Consider the following 18,671-nt stretch of genomic DNA (forward strand, 5'->3'; position numbering starts at 1 on the left):
TTGCCTTCTTTAGCAAATAAATAGTCTTCATGGTGCCTCTTTCTCTCAATTTTTGATGCTTTGTTTTCTTCTCTGCATCTTTTCCTCGCCTTTTGTTTGAATCTGAAAACGTTTTGAGATTAAAGCATATACAGTGGCTTGAGCCATGCTAAAGTTGATTAAAAAGTCAGGAAATTGATCTTAATGCCTTAATTCAAATAATTTAGGAAAATCCAACCTTTTAAACTATGCATTCCGATAAAGTTCCCTTGGCCTTTGGACTTAAAATACCCCCCCACACACACACATCATCACGTACCCTTCATCATACATAGAGACTGGCATGGTTTTATTTCAGTTAGCTTAATAGCTGGTTTGATTTGCATTGAGAGATGATCTTATGGAAAGTATACCATGCCAATCTCTAGGTATGGTGAAGGATATGCGATGATGTGGGGGGGCTATTTTAATTCCAAAGGCCAAGGGAACTTTATCAGGATGTATAGTATCCTGGATCTATTAAATAACTGGCCTTTAATAATAAAAATGTGCCTGCCTCTATGGGAATTTAACATAGGGGGGTGTATACTTATGCCCCCTGTATTTTAACATAGGGGTGTGTATACTTATGCCCCTGTATTTTAACATAGGGGTGTGTATACTTATGCCCCCTGTATTTTTACATAGGGGTGTGTATACTTATGCCCCTGTATTTTTACATAGGGGGGTGTATACTTATGCCCCCTGTATTTTAACATAGGGGGGTGTATACTTATGCCCCCTGTATTTTAACATAGGGGTGTGTATACTTATGCCCCCTGTATTTTTACATAGGGGTGTGTATACTTATGCCCCCTGTATTTTAACATAGGGTGTGTATACTTATGCCCCTGTATTTTAACATAGGGGTGTGTATACTTATGCCCCCTGTATTTTTACATAGGGGTGTGTATACTTATGCCCCTGTATTTTTACATAGGGGGTGTATACTTATGCCCCTGTATTTAACATAGGGGGTGTGTATACTTATGCCCCCTGTATTTTACATAGGGGGGTGTATACTTATGCCCCTGTATTTTACATAGGGGTGTTATACTTATGCCCCCTGTATTTTTACATAGGGGTGTGTATACTTATGCCCCTGTATTTTTACATAGGGGGGTGTATACTTATGCCCCTGTATTTTTACATAGGGGGGTGTATACTTATGCCCCCTGTATTTTAAGGAAGAACATTTATTTATTCCCAATACATTATTCATTCACAACGAAAATTGGTGTCCTTAAAAGGTTGGATTTTCCAAATCTTTTGAAATTAAGGCATTAAGATCAATTTCCCAAAGATGTTTTTTTATTCCTCTTTTTAATCAACTTAGGCATGGGTGTGTAAACTTGCTTAAGCCACTGTGGTGTGCACTGTTGCAATGTTTACATTACAGTCAACAATCACTAAATACTTTATATGGCTGACTGCCTCGGATGACAAAGATTCAGGTTTTTAATTTTTTATAATACATCTTTTTATAATAACAAGCTCAGCTGAGATCCTCTTGGATTTCTTGCTTTGTTCTTTTGACTCAGGGAGTCAAACAGAGCTCCAATGCCGCCAGCGCTGTCAATGATTGCTCCAGAAACATGAGAGGGGAAAGTTATCTGAGGCTAGACTGACACTCAGGCATTTGCCAACATGTCATTATGAAAATCATCTACACTGGTGGTATACTGCATCCTCCGCATGAAGCAAGACAACAATCCTCCCTCAGAATTCAAGCGGGCCTTTCATGTCCCTAAGAGGCTTTTTGTGCTGGATGTACTGTATGCAAGACCTTTGTAACCCTTTATGAGCTTTCCTTTGCTGTAAGGTGTTGGTCCTGGCAGCTTCAGCATTGCCAGGGTCATGGGTAGTCTTCATAAAACTGTTCAATAATGTGGCCATGTGTGTTGGTGAAAATGGTTGCAGCGCATTTGTATTCCACTGGCAGGGGGCAAGCAGTGTTTCCTGATCACTAAATCGCCAAAGCTACCAGGGGTTCTGGGCTGAGCAGCTCATGCTCACAGGGTTTGGTGATAGGCTGTAGGCCATGGTACATCAACTTTCTAGGGCCTTGTTGTCAAAGAGATCTTATTAATTACATGCTGAATCATTTGTCACAATTTGCAGTGATGGAAAATCCATCATTAAATCACACAGGATCAGTTTTTTGTTTATCAAGCACTAAATTAAACATATCAGACTGTAAAAAAGAGATTTTGACTCATTACAATGGTGCATTTATGGCAAAAACGTATAGATCTGGAATTGATAAGAAAATACAGCATACTGGGCAGGATGTTCTTCTTATTAGCATGAGCAATCATAAAATTCTCCTTCTCCTACCTATCAATTATGTCAAAACGGCAGTCTGAGATTAAGCTGTTTTACAAAAAAAACATTTGATGCTGAAATGCTGTAAACGTAAAAGTGGTCACATGTCATTAGATTAAATGGAATTTTCAAAAACACTTCCATTTCATGGCGAGCTGCACGCCGCCACATTGGGACGCAAAAAAGAAAATTACATTGTTTTACTTTTCTAGTCGGAAAAGACAGAACACAGAACCCAAGCCGAAGCGGCTGAGCAGCCCAAGGCAAAGCTGCATGCTAAGCTAACTAAAAGGGAACTGAGACACTCATGGTGGTTTTCCATACACATGTGGGCTTAGCTAGAGTTGGCTTAGCTCGGCATGTCAGCCCAGCATGGCAGGGATTTGCCATCACAACAGGGCTACACGCTTGAAGGTGTGTCACGCTACACCCATTTTATTTTCTCTCAAATCTACCCAATGAAAGTCTGGTCTCACGTCTGGCCTGAACTCGTGTACGTGAGTTTTTGAGTCAGTGTGGACTTGCGGTGCAGCATATAATTAGTTTAATAGGAGAAGTCATCAGTTGATCACTTATCGGCAATGGCAAATCTGGCTTTTTTAGAAGACCTATGAGCTGAACAACAGTGTACACATACACACACGGGCCACGGTGGAGCGCTCTATTGGACTGATTAAGGGCAGATGGCTCCGTCTTGCATCAGCGGGGTGGACCCAACTATACATGCCAGAAAAAGTCTGCAACATTGTTTTAGCCTGTGGGTTTCGGCACAACATGGAGCAGGAAAACAGGGTGCGATAGATTCTGACCCGATGCGCAGAGAGCAGTGTCCAGCTGACATTCAGATGGAACATGTGAGTCCGCTTGAATTTATATCAGTCAAATTGACGCACAGAACCAAGACCCACCGCAATCCAACTAAATCCTGCAGTTTGGACTGAATATATACTTTGTACCTCATTATCTGGGTCTCTGTTCCCATGAAGACTTTTTCTAAATTTAGGATCTTTGTTGGTATCAGGTTTTTGTATGTGGGTATTGAATCTGCAGCACCTGCGCAGACCTGTGAGGGCATGATTCCTAATAATGGCAGTATGTTATTAGCATAAAGTAGCAGAATAAATAATAAGAGACTTAATAAAAAATGCAATGGTTCTTGTTGAGCTAATGAGGACTTTTACACGCAGTGCAATGCTACTCAGTCTATCTTTAACAAAATGTGCAACTATTGCCAGCTACACTTGCATTTTAAAGTTGTATTTTCTCAAAAAATAAAATTTTTCAGTGATGGATAATCAACGGAGGTGTCTTGTTAGAATGTATACTGTATGCTTAAGGCTTTCTCAGCCTTGACTGAAATGTCTTTTGATGTTTACAGTGCAGTGACAACAGGGTCATTCCACAGATGGTTCATCAAACACAACAATGATTGCTTTGCAAAGGTAATCAGCCTGGAACTTTTGAAAGATTCATGATATCCATTTATTTCATGCTGGAATGGTCAAAGTCTGGCATATGGCGTTTACACTAAAAGCATGCATTTGGCAACATACTAGTGGCAGGCAATCTGTTACAGCACATCCCAGAGCTGATTGTGCAAAGAAGCGCTGCACTATACAGAGAATATCTTATAGCAGGAGTCAACCAGACCCAGAGGGTTTGCCTTATCAAAAATGTGCTGAGTGCATTCTGTGCTTTGAAAAGAAACTGTAAGAAGATGAGAGGCTTCTCTTACACGGTAACAGATTGATCAGCAACAAAACATCCCATCATCCCCTCTGTATGACCTCTCTGGATTATACCTATTGTATGCAGTGACTGATACATGTGGTACTGGATCCTACTTCATCAGCTCTGCTCAGCAGCCCTGTGAACTTGGCAATGGGATTTCAATGCTTCTTGTCTGATGCATGGGGAGTTGTTATTGAGTATTGATGGTTCACGAGACACCCCAGCGTTGGTGTTCTGTGAATCTGACATGACGTAATGTTGCCCGCTGCCAGTCTTACCTGCTGATGAGGAGGATAGTGAACACGGTCCTTCCAGATACTGAGAAAGACATGGCTGCCAAAGGAGTAGAGACGCCAGGTGGAGTTTATCTGTTTAAAGGAAAACAAAGGACAACAACATGCAATTTAGCAAGTGATGACAGTTGATTCAGAAAATATGGATCTTGTTCCCTTTGAAACCAAGATGGTTGGATGCATCTCAGCAAGGATTGAAGAAAGTACTAACTCCAACATCTTCCTTTTTCAGGAGCAATTTTCAAACGTAATCATTTGGCACACATCACAGATGTTTCTATTCTATTCTATTATTACTATTTTTACTGAGATTAGACCTATCACCCAGGTAACAATGGTTTCTTGGTGCCGCATGGTCATTTTTTACAGGTTCTTTTACACACACTGTAATGTAGGGAGATATATTTTGAGACGTATATTTCCAAATCACACAAGAGCGAGTCTCAGTACTAACCTGCCGAGGGACATTCATCAGTAATGACCTCTTGTTACTGACCTCAACTCCAAGCATGGCACTGTGAGCCCCAGTCTTGAAAACTACAAACGCATATTGCAGTTTCTTTTAAAGAGAGTTGTCTCTCTATCTCTCTCTCTCTCCTCTCTCATATGCCTTGTTTAAGATGAAAGCAGACAGTAAGCCTTTAGAGACCAGAATGCAACCACCGGGACCCAAGTAATGTGGACAGCAAGCTGGGCTGAGGAAATATTTAATGTAAAGATGGAAGCAAACATCTGTAGCTGTGGTGTTAAAAGTGACTTTACAATGGTGTTGACTGGAAGTACAGTAATACTTTTGGTAACGTAATTCCACAGATTGTAAAAAAAAATAGTCGATGTAGCAGCAGTGACGTCATTCATTGGTTTGTGGACTACCTTTTTTAAGGCCTTGATTGTTGCCTTGTTTGGCCATTTAAATCCAATCCAATCAAATCAAATTCATTTCTCACATACACAACCATACACAGTACAATGTGCAGTGAAATTCATTGTGTACTTGTTCTGTCACAATAAAAACAATAATAATAAAATGATAAAATCCATAAAAATAATAGTATATAGAACAAAGGGGGAGGCAGTAGCCCAGTCAGTAGGGGGGTTGGGTTGGGGTCGTTGGTTCAAGTCCCCATACGGACCAAGGTATGGTGGTGGACTGGTAGCTGGAGAGGTGCCTGTTCACCTCCTGGGCATTGCCAAGGTACTCGTGTGCAAGGCACCAAACCCCTAACTGCTCGGGTGCCTTTCCATGGGTAGCCCCCCCTCACTCTGTCATCTCTCCATTTGGTGCATGAATAGGTACTGAGCATGTGTGTGTAATTCAAGCCTGTGTGTAATAACAACAGAGTGAAACATTGTAATTTCCCCTTGCAGGATTAATAAAGTATAAATTATTATTATTAACACAAGAAAATTAGGCGGTGGGTGGGGGGCTAGCCACAGTTCTCATTGAACAGAAAGACAGCCTGAGGGAAGAAACTCCATCTTGAAGGGTGAGGGACAGTGATCCAGGGATTTTTTCCCCTCTGGTGGGGCATGTTATGTGATACCAAAGGTCAGGTCTGACTGTCTTCAGGTCTGACTGTTCCCCGGCTACAGTGACAGCTGCATCCCGATGTTCAGCCGGAGAGGTGATCCGCTGGTTCAATTGCATGGTCTAGTATCGAGGGTGGTGCAGAGGATGTTGCAGTCTTGCATGTCCCTCTGGTATTTAGTTCTGGCTCGGAGCTCGTCCAGCTTGTTTTCAATTGATGGTACATTAACTAGCAGGATGCTGGGCAGTGGTGTGTGGTGTACCCTGGTCCTCAGCCTATTTCTGTTTACCTCAAGGCCTTCTCCGTGACCTGCTGCTAGCACATCTGTTGTTGTTGTTGTTGTTGTTGTGGCCTCTCCATGCATTTTTGCTGGGCCAGGTACTTTTTCTTTGTTACAGGTATATAGTATACAGTATAGATTAGGAGAGAGAAGAGAGCTGAAAGAAGATGATAGAAGAGCAATAGTGCAACAACTCATCATCATTTTAAACCTAAAGCCACTAGCAAAGCCTTGTTAAATTGGGATTTTAATTACTTTTATCATTTGTGTGAATGTTTTTTAAAACGACCTACATTTGTTAAATTGGCCTGTCAGTGTATCAATTTGTATTCTTTTTTAAACTGTGCAAGTAGATTGATTGGCTACCTTTTCCAAAAAAAAAGAAAGCTTTGATTCAAAATATGAATTATGCAAAAAGACAGTGTTTCAAAATCAAGCACAAAACACTGAAACCACAAAAGCACTAGTCAGAGAGCAGCAAAACCATTAAATGAACAATCAGCAGTTGGGTTAAGGTTTGGGTTAGGGTTAGTCAGTTGTGTTTCTTGGTGATATGTATTAGGCTATTAACTTTACTTTACTTCATTATGAATTTAACTTGGCTTTATTTGTCCCTTGTGAAAGCTTAACATGAACATTCATGAAAGCTGGGTCATGACCGAAAGAACGAGCTCCAGGGTACAATCAGCCATGATGGGTTTCCTCAGGAGGGGGACTGGCATCTCCCTTAGAGATAGGGTGAGAAGCTCAGTCATCCGGGGGGAGCAGAGCTGCTGATACTTTACGTTAAAAGGATTTGAGGTGGTTTGGGCATCTGGTAAGATGCCTCCTGGGAGGTGCTGCGGGAGAGGTGTTCCAGGCACGTCCAGCTGGGAGGAGGCTTTGGGGTAGACCCAGGACTAGGTGGAGGGATTATATCTCCAACCTGGCCTGGGAACACCTCAGGACCCCCAGTCGGAGCTGGTTAATGTGCCTCGGGAAAGGGAAGTTTGGGGTCCCCTGCTGGAGCTGCTGCCCCTCAACCCAATACCGGATAAGCAGATGAAGATGGACGGATGGATGGATAGATGGATGGATGGTTTGAGAAGCTTAACATTAAATAAAAATGTATCACTCATGTGAGGATGCTACCCAATAGTATGTGTCATGTGCTGTAGTCCAGTAAAGGTTGCTAAATGAGTAATAATGGGCATTACCATCAAGTAGTCTCGCTTTGCCAGACCTTCCTGCACAGCTCTGCGGAGGAGGGTCTGGCTAGTTCACACAGCATTCTGGGATGGGAGAAACTCTTGCTGTGGATTATTCTAGAGCCACGATTTCTTTGCAAAATAGCCTCAGGAAGGAACTTGTTTTGGTGAAACATGCATGTTCAAAAGTTGTATGTTCAGTCCATCGGAGTTTCGAATTCCAAAACAAAGAAAGCAGAAGGTACTGGACATCAAAAAGAAGGACGTCCGGTGGAATTTCTGTAGGAAACAGAGCAATTCTGGAAGTGGAAGGTTGTGGATATAGGCTACCATCTGGTAAGATTATTAATAAATTTGACTTTTTAATGAAAGTATAAACTGATGCTGCTAAAGCAATATTTTCCAATGCTGCACATTAACAAAAATAACCAATCATTATATCATATTTCTTCCTTGCTGACCTGTCACTCACATAAGACTGAGCAAAAGACTGAGTGTGCTCCATTTACACGCCGGAATGCACCACTTCAGAGTGATTAAAGCTCAATGAAGGATGGTAAAACCCAAATGCAAAAGTGTTATTTTTGGACTGATGCACTGAAGACAGAAAAAACTCAAACACACTCAGTGAGAAGCGGAGTTGGGGGAATTAGTGGGAGTGTACTTTCAGCTTATAAAAAGCATAAAATTACAGAGCTTAAAAACATTGAAACAAAATATACTTTTACTGGATGCTCAGTTGGTAGAACGGGCGCCCGTAAAGAGAGGTTTACTTCTTGACACAGCGGGCCAGGGGTTCAACTCCGACCTGCGGCCCTTTCCTGGGTGTCATTCCCCTTCTCTATCCCCTTTCATTTCTTAAGCTGTCCTGTCAACAAATGCCTAAAAATGCCCAAAAATAATCCTTAAGGTCCCATGACATGGTGCTTAGTGGTCCCCTAATACTGTATCTGAAGTCTCTTTTATAGAGACCTTAGTGGTCCCCTAATACTGTATCTGAAGTATCTTTTATATAGACCTTAGTGGTCCCCTAATACTGTATCTGAAGTCTCTTTTATATAGACCTTAGTGGTCCCCTAATACTGTATCTGAAGTCTCTTTTATAGAGACCTTAGTGGTCCCCTAATACTGTATCTGAAGTATCTTTTATATAGACCTTAGTGGTCCCCTAATACTGTATCTGAAGTCTCTTTTATATAGACCTTAGTGGTCCCCCAATACAGTATCTGAAGTCTCTTTCTAAAAATTCAGCCTTGGTGCAGAATTCCAGCCACTAGAGCCAGTCCCACAATGAGCGTTCCTTAGTATGTGCCCTTTCTGAGTCTGTAGCTTTTGTTGAGGAAAGAGGGGGGGCAAAGTGGACACTGGGGGTGACCAACCGCCACTTTGCTTTTTTTAAAGCCATGATGTCTCTCTCTCTCATGGGTGGGCCAAATTATCTGGGTGGCCAAAGCAGAGAAAGGGGAGGTAACCTTGCCCCTTATGACCTCATAAGGAACAAGATCGGCCCATCTGAGCTTTCGTTTTCTCAAAGGCAGAACAGGATACCCAGGGCTCTGTTTACACCTATCACCATTTTTAGCCACTAGGGGACCATAGGCAGGCTGGGGGAACGCATATTAATGTTAAAAAAACTCATAAAGTGAAATATTCATGCCATGGGACCTTTAAGAAAAAGGTTTTTGTTTCTCTGCTGCAGAAGATATGAATTACAAGGTGCGATTTGTATGTTAAATACTTGAACCACATGTATTAGGCATTCTTTTCATCTTTCCCAGCTTTATGCTTGGACCCCTGCTGTGGATAGCCATTATGTATAATTATACATGCAGCCCGGTAATGTCTTAAAACAGCGCTCAAATTATCTTTTTGTCTTTTAGGGTGTCTCTCTGTCTCGTAAAAAGAAGTTGGCACAACAAGGCTATATAATCATATAGCCTTCGCGTTTGTAGCACAGTGGACCTCATTTATGAAACCCGTGTACAACCTAAAACAGGCGTAGGACAGGTGTACGCTGATTCCCTATTATACACGCCAAAAAAAGTCTGGCGTGTATTGTAGGGAAAGTAACATTTTTTTTAGCCTGTGGGGTTCTGCACAACATCAGCAGGAAAACAGGGGGCCATAGACGGAGCCAGCTGACCCATGCCCAGAGGACAGTGTCCAACACAGCCCCTACCATGGAGACAGCTATAACTCCTCGCTTTCAAAAGGTATAGTGTTATGTTTGGCAATGATATTCAATACAGGGAACATGACAATGAACAACATTTTGCTTTATTCTTCAGATTTTCGTTTGTCTTTTAAAGTGTCGTTAATGGCCACAACTGAACGATTTCTTTCTGCCATTGACCGACATGTTTCGGCTTGTTTTTCCAGCCCCTCTTCTATCAGCAGACAGGGTCGGGGTGGTGGTCCAGCACAGGGGGGGGGGGGGGAACCACGCTCTCCTGTACAGCTGTTGCCTCGCTCTGACTCATGAAAAAAACACTGCATAAACTCCACAACCGTGTGTTTATTTAAATATAGGTCCACCTACGTGTAGGCCTAAGAGATTGCAATACAAGCCTATTTATTACTAGGAGTATGCATACTGTTTGTCAAGGATGTATAAGTTAAAGAAACTTCAGCTGGAGTCCGATTTACTACCATGGCAACACTGTCTCTTTCTATTCTGTGTTCTTCCTACAGCCTAATGCCAGTGTTTAGGTTGCCAAATAGTACACACGTTACTGCAAATGAACCTGAGATGTCAGGGTTTCCACCTCTGAAAAGTGCCGCTTCTGGCCATGTCGTAAATTGTAGGGGCGAGGCGTCAAAACCGTGAATATATTGCGGCGTGATATTTAAATCACGATTGTTTTCAGCCTCCGCATTTATCAACGTACGACCATTTATATGCTCTGATTGGTGCAATACGAACGTTTCACAAAAGAGAAGCCTGTCATAAGAGGCTTTCTGCGCTCATATCTTTGCTGGTTTCTATGTTAGGTTGATGAATGAGGGCCAGTAAGCCTAGGCTATACCCTGACACCCGCACACAACCGACAGAGATTGTTTTTACAGAAATGGATTCCTTTTAATTAAATTCCACATATTATTGATTGTAATAGTCCATATTTCATTTCAGTTTGAGCCAGACCACTGTCTCAGATATCCTCAGTGTCAACAAACAATAATGCATGTAGTCTTTAACTTGCACTAACTTGGTAGAAATGAATAAAGTCATTGCACAGCCAAGCTGTGGTCTTGTAATGTACACGTTGTGATAACAACTGGGTCGTCTCATGTGTTGAACCGTGGAACTAAATAGACGAACAATTTTGGAATTTGCACTGAGATGGCGCTGACTTGTCAGGGTCGAATATGAATTCAGCGCAGGTGGCCTTTTCTGGTTGGCATAACTGACAGTGATGTTTATATTTAAGATGTATTGATGGTATTTACCCTTAAAAGCACATTAAGCTAAAAGCAAGGTCCAGCTCTGAGTTTGGGAGCTCTGGCATCATACACTAGATCAGCTGTCAAAAAACCTGGGGGTTACGTTTGATTGCAGCATGAAATCTGATAAGCAGATCAGTAATGTTGTTAAAATGAGCTTTTTCCAGCTTCGCCTGCTGGCTAAAGTTAAGCCTTTCCTGAGCAGGCACGACCTAGAAAAGGCTTTCAAACAAATACATCTAGACGTGCACGCATCACTCCCGTTCTCTACACTCTACATTGGCTCCCGGTGCATTTTAGAATAGATTTTAAGATTTTATTGTTTGTTTTTAAGGCTTTAAATGGTCTGACCTCAGAGGATTTGTCTGAAATTTCAACTTTGAGGGAGCACAACCGGTCACTGCGGCCTTCAAATCAAATGGTTTTAGAAGTCCAAAGATCCAGGTATAAACGGTGGGGGGGTCAGGCTTTCGCAGTTGCTGCCCCTGGAACAAGTTACCCCCCGATATTCACACTGTTGCAGATGTAGCTCTTTTTAGGTCCAAACCAGAAACATATCTGTTTGTTCTGGCTTTTAATACGTAGCATTGGCGAGACAATTTCATTCTTTTGTTTCTTTGTAACCTTTTGATTTATTTATTTCTGATTTTAATGTTTTCTATGTTCACTCTTTCTATTGTATGATGGGAGTGTACTCCTTCTAATGTTAAGCACTTTGGATACCAGGTGGTTACTGTAAAGTGCTATATAAATACATTTTGATTGATTGATTGATTTATTGATTGATTGATTGATTGATTGACTTCTTCGTATTTGCTCATTCAATGCAAATGCTTGAATATTGCTATATATTTTAGGAAGGGATGTCAAGATGTTTCTATATAGTAAAAGATTGCTATAAGATTCTGGGTGTTAATGTATAAGTGGTATGATATGTAGGATACAATAGGCAATGTGGATTATTTAAACAGTGCTTTTTAAAGTGGGACGCATCCTGCAAAAAGACAATTTGCATCCTCCATTGCATGGATGGCAGCATCAACCATTTACATGTTGATCTAAATTAGTTTTTATTCCAGTGCAAGAAGAGGAAATTCACTACTCAAATAACCAGAATCCATGCAAGAGATTTGGAACCAGCTAGAGTCCTGGACTTCACTTCAAAATTCGTTTTAATGTCACTCCTGTTACAAGGTTTGGGACTCCCATCATAAAAATGCTTAGACATAAGATTGTGTCATTGTCTGTGTCATTGTGGTGATGGACAGTACATGGGAAAACTACATCATTTCTTGTTTTTACTATCAGGTGTAATTGAATCTGTCTGTCATCTCTCACTGTCAGTGGAGAGAATTTTGAATAAATTACACACAGATTCCAACCTTTCCGGCCTTATTTCACATTTATGGTACACAACCTCAGACCAAAGGACACTTACAGAGATGCAACAACTTGCACATAGAATAGCTGGCTGTTGACTACTGCTGTTTTAGCTCTAATCTTCAATTACTTGTTATTTTAGGAGATGGGACCATGATTTATCAGCACCACAGGTAAGGCAGCGCTCCACCTAATGCACCGATACCTCTACTCTTCAGCCCATGTACACTTGCTAAATCTGTTCTGGCATCCGCCCACGCTCAGTGATTATCATGGGGAAGGACACTCCAACATTGGAGGATGGGCAACAGTCCTCCGAAGTGAAGGCTATCATTCAGCTGTGACTCCGACTGCTGGCAATTTGATTTTAAGCTGACTTGAAAAGGGCAGAAGCAAATATGAAAAAGATGTGTCAGGCAGAACTGAGTCACTTCATTTAATTCTCTGGCTCTTCTCTCCTTTGTCGCTCTTCAAAGTATTTATTCTATAGGCATACTGGATGAGTCACGTAGCATGTCAACATTTGTGGCCTCCAAGCTGCTTAGTCCATAGTCGAATAATATGAATATGTCATTGTCCTGATTAAACACAAAACAAAATGACAACAACAAATGCTTTTTGCAAGTTGCCCTAAGTGTAACAAGCAGGCAGAAAAGCCATGACAACAGGAAAAATAAAAGCATTAGCCTATCTGTTATGATTATAATTATGGATTCTATGATTGTCCTCTAAACGCATGTAGGCCGAAACAATGTATTTGTATGCAAACATCGTTTACAAGCTAAAAGCTATAGTAATGACATGTTAGCATGTCACATGTACAATGCAGCTACATTTAGTAGCCAACTTTCTTTATTTTTTAAAGTTAAAGTCCTCCGGATAACAAGGCTTATAACAACTTTTTCAGAGACTTAGCAAATAGACCAGATCTGAACCGGATTGTACTTTTTAAAAACCTTTTAGCATGCAAACGACATGTTAAACATGTCTAATAGGTATGTTGCAAACTTGCCTAAACCTGAGCATTCATGATAGCTTAAGAAATTAAGGTTTATTGGTCTGCTGTCATGCCCCTTCAGTCTATCCAAGTGGATCAATGACAATACCACAGTGGGCATATTTGTGTTATCCAGACATTGATCCATATTTGATTGAATGACCAGGTATCATTCGACTACTATAAAATGACCAACTTGTTAATAGCCAACTTTCTGTTCAAGGCTAGGCTAAGATTTAGTTGGACATGACTAACGGTCTGATACTGCTGTACTGCAGTCAAGTTAGCTATCTTGCGGTGTAACTGTCACCAGCATCATTTAGCAATTTACCACACTGACAGTGAATATTTACATATTTTCTTGGGCGTAAATGTGGTCTAAAAGTTGGGGGTGGACACTAACCATAACATTGCTGAAGAGCAATTTTTGAAGGGGACACACACATACTTGTAGAGGATATGTGCACACAGAGGAAAGCCTTAATACTATCATTAGTGTAGCATGGAGAGTGTACCATTGTCCTTCTTTTCTTCCTTTGTTTCTCTTGATTTTATGAAAACGCTGACTAAACTGACCCAAATATTCTTCTTTAAAGCCAGTTATCAAGTAGAGCCTGATTGATATACGGATGTTAATGGCCGATATTGGGCATTTCCCGATTTATCGGTATCGGCATTTATAATGACGGATAAAAAAATGTCATTCATCAGAAGCATTTATAATGACAAATAAATTATAGTATAGCATAGTCTGTCCACCAAAGGACACTCTGCAACTTCCCTGTTGGCAACAGTCTGATTATTTCTTTTTGTTATTGTGCTTTTGTTCAAAGGACATTAAGTTTCACATCTTAAGTTTGTATTTTTATACATTTTATTTATCAGAACTTCAATATATTTTGATGTTCCTCTGCTCTGTTGTGACAGTAAAACAAATTATTATCATATTATTTTAGTGAGAACTCATGAATAAATACAAATAAACTAATGTTAGGGAAATCTGTTCATGTTTTGTTACGTGTTTCTGTTTTTTTTTATTTTAACATACTGTATATTGGCCGATATATCGGAATATCGGATTGTTAAATAACCAAATATTTGTATCGGTAACGGCCTTAAAAATCCTTTATCGTTCGGGTTCTACAATCAAGTCACAAAAATACCTTAAAACATAATGACTTATTTTGAAAAGGTGTACCCATATAGAATAAATACAATGTTTTTGAACATTAAATTAGCTGATCATAATGTAAATTATTGAGCCACTGGTAAAGCTACACACCTCCAAAAATATGAATTAAGCTCAACACACTTACCTGAGACGCTACACCTGTAGAGCACATTAATATCTCGTCTCATAAACTAGCATCAGGGATTTCATTTATGGTTATAGTAACATTAGGCTGTCTCTGCCCTAAAGGCTTGAGCTCATCCAGACTGTATGAAATGTCAGGCGAATACTTCTTTCTATCCCGTGAGATAGAAGGACTCAAAGATATCGTGAAAACGTGTGCTAACAATAACTAGACATACGAAAACAGCTCTTAAAAATATCTCATGTAAGAGTGATTGGATAGAGTAATGGAGCAGCAGGGTCTAATCATTTCATTTGTTATCTAAGGATCTTAGTGATGTTGTCAATGTACTGTAGGTACTTGAGGTTCTTGCTACAGTCCAACCAACACTTCTTGTTATATAGAAATGAGTTTGCGCTGCACCCCCCAGCACAACCTCCCGACAGAGACCCTCTCAGTCCCACTTTCTTTCTTGCTTCTTTCAAACACACAAAAGGCAATGTCTCAGAGAAACGTTAGGGACTCTATGGACTTCATCTAGGCGGAGGCCTCTCCTCCACTCTTTCATCTGTGGGTTTAGATGTCTCAATTCAGACTCTGAGTTACTTCTACTTCTCATCATCTCAGACAGTTCCCCAGTGTCCGTCATTCTGCATCATTATTGGGATGAGTCAGCAGTGTTGCCCATCAAACATACAGCACGGGGAGGAAATCTGCAGGCTCGCAATTACAGCCGTGGTAAGGATGAGGAGGAATCAAAAAAAGATAGAAAAGCCATTAAAAATGCAAGTTATAGTAATGAAGGGATTGTGTTTAAAGGAATGTTTCAAGATTTTGGGAAATACACCCTTCTTGTGGGGAAATAATATCGGTCCCAATCATTGGGAGGAACTACATAGACTTGAAAATGGACATAGTCTCCGTGTAGCAACCCATGGGTGTGTGAAGAACTACAATTAAGCTCAAAGTGGGTGGGTCTCAGTGGCTCCGGCCATCGCCCTCTAGGCAGGGCCTGACATCATTGATGGAGCTGAGGGGGGCCCAAAGGAGTCTGTCGTTTATGCTAGCCACCTGTGATGGCAGCTACATCTCTTACAGAACTTTAAGCCTTGAAACACGTAAACAATTAAGTTATATAAAAATTCACCCCCATACAGTTAGCATGAAGGGTGAAGCTAAGCTATTCAGTCCATAACTGTTGACCTGGTGCTAACATGTTTGATGTCTTACCCGCTTTCAAATGTGGTATAATGTCTATTATACCATATGATTAGTCTATGCTGTATCAATGCCTCCTCTATTTGAGAGTGATATAGCCTATTTTAAATTTATATTTGTATTACTGCTAGTTATTGCTTTGCATGGCTGTCTAACCTGTTCTAATGTTTTTTTGCTGTGTCCTGCTGCCATGGTCTAAATTAGCTGGCTGGCTAACACTGGCGCATTTACAGAGATGTTGATTTCTGTACTTTATAAAATAAAGTACAGAAAAGTACAACCATTTGTGGCAGCCAAGCTGTTTAATTCTGCTGTGAACAACAGCGGCAGGCTCATGGGTATACATAAACCTACAGGGTTGTTATCCAGGCGAACCCTGTGTTTCTATGTTATGTAACACTGAGGATGCAGTTTCTGCACATAAGTGAATGTTTCTTCCAAGGGGTAATAACAAATGACGATACACTGGACTTCATCACCTTCCACTGAAACATCCTGTGTGTGACTGTTTGAGAGCTTCTGGTCCATCACCTCTGGGCTTTGGCCACATTTCAAGTATGATTACACGTAGTCCTTGAAAAGAAAAACCTGAGGGAAACCAGTTGATCTGAAGACGCATCTGGACACTGTGACAGCTCGAGAACGGACAATACCAAAGGGACTTAGGCTACAGATTATATTACCGATGACAGATGACAATGTGCAACTGATTAGAGGCACAATTCCATAAAACATAAACCAGGTAGTGGCGCAGCTGCTGCCCTGATGCACCTGCACAGCAAACAAACCTGGTGAGTCTAAATGTGGCTAAGAGTTGGTTGCAGAGACATTAAACATACAAAAAAGTGGGGTCATAAGGTTTGCGCTTGAGATGGATGAATGAATGACAGAAAACAACGCTCGTATTTAGCTCAAAGCAGTCAGTGAGCAGGTAAAGGAAGAAAAAACAGAGAAGGGGGGGAATCAATACAAAGAGAAAAAAAGGAAAAAGTAGACATTGCTGTCACTTGTCCAAAAAGGCAAAGCCACTACAATACTTCAGTTTACTGCTTAAGACTGCTATTCTTTTTATTTGTGTTGTCCATCAGAGAGGCAAAGAGAATACACCCCCAGCTCTGGAGTTTTGATGATAACAGGGAGCCTTTCCATGATCTCTACACAACTCTATTCAATCTCCTTCCTCTCGCTTCCCGTGCCATCTTGTGTCTGCTGGCCTGCACAGAGAAAGATAAATCTGAAGGGCAGCTGGCACTTTATACCAACTGAGTGAACAGAATTCTGCACCAATTAAAGAATTCCTTCCAATCTGTGCTTATTCCACTGATTACAGGCACCATTGTGGTAAATGTACTTTGAGAATTATAGGAGGACTCCCAGCACGAGGCTTCGTGGAGCAGAAGCGTGGTTTTAGTTAGGTTTTATCACAGTGGAATCATGGCATCCCTCGGAGCACTTATCTGTCGACTTGACAGCTTAACTGTTTTTATCTGATGCAGAGCCGCTGGGGAAGGACTGGGCGAAGTAGACATCACCACTGATGAGAAGTATCCACACTAGGTTGTGAAAGTCTACAGGCTGTAGTGTTTAACCCTGATAAATGATCCATTTATGTCTCCCAGTAACACACATGAGGCACAGCTATACAGCAGGCATCACCACATTCACCATAATGTCTCCATAATAATCATTAAAACCACCCTTGTCCCTTATAAAGGTTGCATTTTGCTTCATGAGCTGGACCACATTTGGAATATTGTGAATGTTGCTCGTATTATAAACTGAGCCCAATCTCCCAAAGAAAATTGCCCCAGAAAAAAAAAATCAATCGAGCATTAAGGGGCTCTCGTGGTTAAGCAAAAACTGGTTAACCTCCTAACCCTCATTCACATCAATAAAGAGCATCGTGCACTGGTGCACCAACAGCCTACACACGCATAATTCAATGAGAGCAGCAGATTTTAGGAGGGGAACCATGCTGCTAAGTAACACCGAGATACACCAGAAATAGTTCACTACGCATCAACATTTTCTCCACATTGCTTTTGCATATTTTCGGACATTAAAAAGATTACTGGATAGTTCAAAGTTGAAATCATCGGCGGACTTTTAATCAGCCTGTGCTTGAAGGCACGTTGGTTAAAAAAGGCGCACGGAAAAAATAACAAGCGCCTCCAAAAATGTGAGTCGCAGCAAGCACGGACAGGCTCAGCCACCATTTAGACAAAAAAAAAACCCAGCCAGGGTAACAAAGTTAAAATCCGAACTTTTACCTGTATGTGCCGTTCGCCGTGAACATGTCACACATGTCAGTGCATCCTGGAAAAACGGAGTCCGTGCCGTAATGATTGATCTCTCAGATCGGTGCGGTTTCTACCGTGACTTCCATCCAGTTTGGGTGAAGAGAAGCACCTGCTGATCCGCGCATGCATATGCTTGCAGAAACAACCGGTTGTGCTCTGTCAGCGGATTCCCACTAACCACTATGCGCTGGACTCGCCGCTGCGCAATGACGCACGCCATGGACTCGCAGCTGATTTGGAGTCTCCAAAGCTGCCCAGGAGACGAATGCCCAGACTATCTGGCATATTGTTATCCACAAAAAACAATATTTAATGCCACAACCTAAACCATGGATGAGATTGTGTTTTTTTTAAACCCTTAACCGCAATCCATGTCTTTTATATCCAAGACATCATAGTGGATGAAGGGAATATATATTGACACACACGACCCACACAGTATGCTATCATTCCATCCCTATTTATGGTACTTTGAATACATTGAGTGACATTAATCCTGTCAGTGCGCGTTTAACGCTTCGCAGCAGCACTTGAAGCTATTATGCTTTCTAATCAGCTTCACGGAGAAAAAAAAAATAGGTTGGTCTAAAAATCCATGGAAGGACGCTCAGGGGCTACAAGTCAGGATGGAGGACCTTGTGCCAAGGTGTTTGCCGTGGATGGATGGAGCTCGACAA

General features: G+C 41.2%; 1 protein-coding gene across 1 annotated transcript in view; it reads right to left on the bottom strand.

The window, feature by feature from the left end:
- LOC116705402 (gamma-aminobutyric acid receptor subunit pi) overlaps positions 1–18,212 on the bottom strand; it is a 69,975-nt gene extending 51,763 nt beyond the window's left edge. The window contains exons 1-2 of the mRNA XM_032541560.1: positions 17,965–18,212; positions 4,353–4,442 (exon numbers count right to left, since the gene is read on the bottom strand). Of these exons, the coding sequence (XP_032397451.1) occupies positions 4,353–4,405 (53 nt within the window). The 5' untranslated portion in view covers positions 4,406–4,442; positions 17,965–18,212. The remainder of the gene's footprint in view (positions 1–4,352; positions 4,443–17,964) is intronic.
- Between the last annotated feature and the right edge of the window lie 459 nt (positions 18,213–18,671).

Source organism: Etheostoma spectabile, chromosome 17 (genome assembly GCF_008692095.1).
Source record: "Etheostoma spectabile isolate EspeVRDwgs_2016 chromosome 17, UIUC_Espe_1.0, whole genome shotgun sequence".
Taxonomy (NCBI): Eukaryota; Metazoa; Chordata; class Actinopteri; order Perciformes; family Percidae; genus Etheostoma; species Etheostoma spectabile.